This window comes from Haplochromis burtoni, unplaced genomic scaffold (assembly GCF_018398535.1).
Source record: "Haplochromis burtoni strain Fernald_Lab_line unplaced genomic scaffold, NCSU_Asbu1 Contig_297, whole genome shotgun sequence".
Taxonomy (NCBI): Eukaryota; Metazoa; Chordata; class Actinopteri; order Cichliformes; family Cichlidae; genus Haplochromis; species Haplochromis burtoni.
The window spans coordinates 109760-114614 of NW_024582658.1; the positions used below are offsets into that span (position 1 = coordinate 109760).

General features: G+C 43.0%; 1 protein-coding gene across 1 annotated transcript in view; it reads left to right on the plus strand.

The window, feature by feature from the left end:
• Nucleotides 1–4855, plus strand: part of trim71 (tripartite motif containing 71, E3 ubiquitin protein ligase) — a 45662-nt gene that overhangs the window by 24152 nt on the left and 16655 nt on the right. The window contains exon 2 of the mRNA XM_014339595.2: nucleotides 4432–4599. Coding sequence (XP_014195081.1) covers nucleotides 4432–4599 — 168 coding nt within the window. The remainder of the gene's footprint in view (nucleotides 1–4431; nucleotides 4600–4855) is intronic.

Here is a 4855-nt window from a genome sequence, read left to right on the forward strand (position 1 = left end):
TTTGAAAATTATTTGCCGGGAGTCCGGTGTTCTCACCGGCTCTAGTGAGCCTTGAACCCCAGCTAGCTATCGAGCTAGTGGGTAACAGACGTCTCCGAAAACGTTTGAGCGCTTTTGAAAATATGTGGTGTCTTGATAAACTGAGCAGATATTTGAGGTTTACACGGCTACATTCTCGCCTGAAAATATGTTAAACATTTATTTTGTGACCCAGAAAGAATAATAAGAGTAATATTAAAACTAACTAGCTGCCGCCATTGTTGGAAACTGAGCAGGGCCGCGCTATGAATTCTGGGATAGGTTGGGCCACGAAGTATACACCCGACCCATCCTTCAAATCTGGAGAAATGAAGGGCGCATTTGTCGGAGTCTTCAAATTTGGACAGTCTTCGTCATGTCGCTGTAACGTAATCGGCCTACAAAAGTGGGCACAGGAGGATGCGGTTCCTGAATTTGGACACAGCTACGATACCGGACACTGCTTCTTCTTCTTCGGGGTTTAACGGCAGCTGGCATCCTTGTACATGCAGTGCTGCCATCTTCTGTTTCAGTCCGTTATTACACGCTTAAATCCTACTACTTATTCCTGCGTCTTTTGGGATCTTACAAAGCTTCAAACGGCGCGTCAACTATTAACAATTTTCAACACCAGTGCACATGTTAAGTTTGAAAAGTGAATGTTACAGTTGGGTCCTTCAAAGTCTGCAGACTGTTAAAGCTTTGCTATCTCTTTGATAGCTTTGTTTTTTGTTTTCAATCCTAGTGATGGCCTCTCTCTTAGCCTGGCTCTACCAGAGGTTTCTTCCCGTTAAAAGCACGTTTTTTCCTTCCCACTGTTGCCAAGTGTTTGCTGATAGGGGGATGTCTGCTATTTGGAGGTTTCTCTGTATTATTGTAGAACCTTTATCTTACAGTTATAAAGCGCCTCGAGGCAAATGTTAATTTGATTTGGCAATTGAAGTTCTAGTCAGACGCTTTCAAATACAAGTCAAACACCTGTAGTCATCTCAGAATATTTATGTAATTTGTAATGGGGTGACCAGGGAACAGGCTTCACCTGACTATGACACTGCTCATCAATAAATTGGCCAGTTACTTTTGAGCCTCTGAAATTGGGGCACTGTTTACTTAAAAATGACCATAAGTCCTAAACAGCTAATGCAAAGTTGTGGTGGTACATAAACACAATTACAGAGTGTCTCACTGTCCAAAAGCCTGTGGGCTGCATCTGTAAATAATTTTTTTTTTTTTTTAACTAAACTCCTTTTTAAAAAGAAAGTAAATAGTCTTTTACAAAAACTGTTTTTCTCCTTCATAACAGCTCCAGGGGAAGAATTTTGAACCTTTATTAATATAGGGTATTAGAGAGAAGACATGAAAAATGTGAGACAGCAGGGGGAAGACGAGCAGTAAAAGGACTCGGGCAGATTCAATTTTTGACATTTCCCCCCTCCCCCCCCCCCTTTAAATTTTAATATCAGTGACTGTGTAATACCCCCGTCCTTTGCAAATAACTTGACACATCACTGTTTCATTAAATGTTAGCATTTAACCTCTGGGCAACGACAGGATGGCAGTGTCTCTCTTTCATGTACAATCTGTTGTCCTAACTTAAAGCCACAACTCTCAGGCATGATTCTCCTATTTCTGATAAAAACACAGTCCTTATACAGTTTAAAACTTGCAAATCCACTTCAACCGATCTCCTAGAAAGAACCTGCCTCAGACTGAAAGAGGTACTGAAGACAGAAGGCAGGCTGAGAGAGAGAGCACTGCCTTAAAGAGACTGTATTCTGTGCAAGTCAATAATATCGATCCTTGCTCCTAGAGGCCTGGTGTTGTTATGTAATCTCCAACACTGTGTGTATGAGAGAGTATGATTCACCTCAAGGACCGTTGATGACATGTGTGGAGCAGATAGGATTAAAAATGTGTGAAGGGCCTTGCAGCTAAGATCTGCTACCGTGAAAGAAGACTCCTGTTGTTTTTCTCGTGGCCATGTTACAGCATGCACAAATGGCAGCCTGAAATAACACAGCTTTGAGGTATTGGTTTCTGAATGACCCATATTAAACTTTAGTGATGATAGAGGTGTTCAGTGGAATTGATTCCCTCTATTTGTCACCCTAAATGATTATAAGAAGAGTCTTCATCTAAAATTATTTTCCCACCCGCCTTAAACATGGATTTCATTAAATAACTGGTCATGCAGTAGTCACTTGGAGGAGTTGCGTTTGATCCCTGTACTGCTGATTTGCAGCTATTCGTCAATCGCTCAACCCCACCCCACCCCACATCACCCCCTCCTCTCCAAACCAGCTGCATTCCTCGCTGTTGTGTGTCCTGTGCTCCTGGAATTTGCGAGAAGTCATCGGGGGAGGGATGGGACAGGAAAGCCAGGAAGAGGAAGGCACTGAGTGACAAAGTGGTGCCGAGATCGAAGTGAAGCACTGAGGTTAACAGAAGGAGAGATTGTAAGAAAAGCACAAGAAGAAAAGGATCCAACAGCCAGAGGCAGAAAGAGGAGGAAGTCTGATAAAGGGGGAGGTGTGCGTTCTATTAGATTATCCTGCTCCCCAGGGGAACAGCCAATATTGATGAATTGATTGCAGGCCCCTCCCCATCCACTCAGGTCTCCTGCTATTGGGTGCCACTGATCTGGTGTCTCTTTGGGATATGACACCCTGTGCATATTTAATTAGCCCTCCATTACAAGCGATCGGTATTCAAGCAGGGGGTTTAAAGCAAAGCTCAGCGTTTAGCAGCAAAGGTTAAATGACATCTTCCATTTCTGTCCTGAGGGACATTTTTGTCCACGATGATCAGTGCAGCTTTTACCTCATCTCCTGTATGTGGTGCATCCTGATAAACATGGGAGCATATTAGCAATATTTGTGTTAAAATCTCAACAAGCCCAAGACTTCTTTCCAGATTGAGTATTGATTGAGTTTTGGTGGCCTCTTGGCCGCCATGTTTAAAAAGAGAAGTGCGCTCAGGGGTTTTGAGCTCTGTTTGAGCCTCCCTGCTAGGACATGCATATGGATAACTTCTTTATCATTCAAAGCCTTTTCTCTTAAATTAGGTGTGTGTGTGTGTGTGTGTGTGTGTGTGTGTGTGTGTGTCTGACTCCTATTGTGGTGCTTAATTTATTCATGCTGCTTGTCTCATTTTACCGTCGACCTTTTGTTGACTCACAGCAGCAAAACACAACGCCGATGCTGCATCCAGATTATAGTTGAGATGAGGAGTCGGGCACAGTTTCAGAAATGACATCCATCAGTAACAGGCGTGAAAACGCATATCACCTGAACATTTGCTGCTCGTGCTAGTAGCGATTTAAAATGCAAAAAAACAAAATACAGCATAGATGGAAGTCATCCATGCGTCGATAATCATTATCCATGTTAAATCAGTGAATGAAAAGCAATAGTGAATGATGCAAAACTGTCTCCATCACCTGAATAGCCACAGGTCTTTTTGTCTTTGACAATATAATTATAATAATTTGACTTTGGTGCAATATAATCTGAACTGAAAGTTTAAATTCTCAGTGGTCCAGTGACATCAAAGTGGTGTGGACACGAGTCACAGACGATAGAAACATAGACGCTGAGTCACAGGTAAAGCTAGGTTCTCTTTCACTACGTTATTACAGCTGGGTATTGAGAGGACAGATTGTTGTGGTTGAAAGTATAGAATTCACATGTAGGCGGTCAGAGGCTCAGGTCTACTAGTCCCGTGCTGAATAATGAACGCATATGTGAATGGTGATGGTGGTAGTAGTACCACTCCATTTACCATTTTATGTGGCATTGCCATATTTTGTGGCAATTTGGAAATTTAAAGGAAACCTGTTGCTACTATGCTGCTTAATTGTTTATGCAGACTCGTTTATCTTACGCTGGACCTCAGTGCATCACCATCATTGTATCCACTCTCTAAAACGAGCTGCTTTAGGTCCCGCCCCGCCCTCCCTTTAAGCCAGCTTTCTTCTGTTTGGTTGCTCCACATAAACAGACGGTTCGAGAAGCAGATGGGTGGGGCTTTCTTTGCCAGACACAACCATATTAGCAGTATCTGAAAGAGAAGACTTGATTTTATTATTTGGAGATGAGGTTCATGTGTCAGCATGTGTGTAGCATTAAGCCCTATGTTAAACTGTTCTTATATAGCACTTTTCTACTCTACCCAAGTACTCAAAGCGCTTTGTACAAAATGCCTCACTCACCCATTCATATAAGCACTTTTTTTTCTTTTCCTTTTTTATGTAAGTGCTATATAGCTATCTAACATTCACACACATTCATACTCTGATGCATACCTCTGAGACTGGAGTTGCTGTGGTCAGCACCCAGACTTTGGCCCCTTTGAGCTTGATGTTGATGTCTGAACGCACAGCTGAAACGATGCGTGTGCTACCTGTTTTCTCAGGTGTTTCTGTTCTTCTGTGAAACCTGCACGGTGCCTATCTGCAGAGAGTGCAGCATGGGCCGTCACATGGGCCACACTTTCGTTTACCTGCAAGACGCCGTTCAGGACTGCCGGGCCATCACCATCCAGCTGCTGGCAGATGCACAGCAGGGACGACAGGCGGTGCAGGTAGGACCGCAACCTCACTGATGATAAATTCTGTTGTTTGTATGTTGGTGGTGGTGAGGTGACTCAACACACTGTGTTGGAGAAGAATCAGAAGAAAGCGATTTGAGTGTTAACTCAACAAACCCAAACAATTCAAGGACTTACAGGTAAGGTTGTCCTACTTCTGACAAAAACAAGGTTCTTGCCAAGATTAAAATATCCAAATGAACCTTTATCACTGCCTAATGAGGCTGAGTGGAAACTAGAGAGCAGCTGT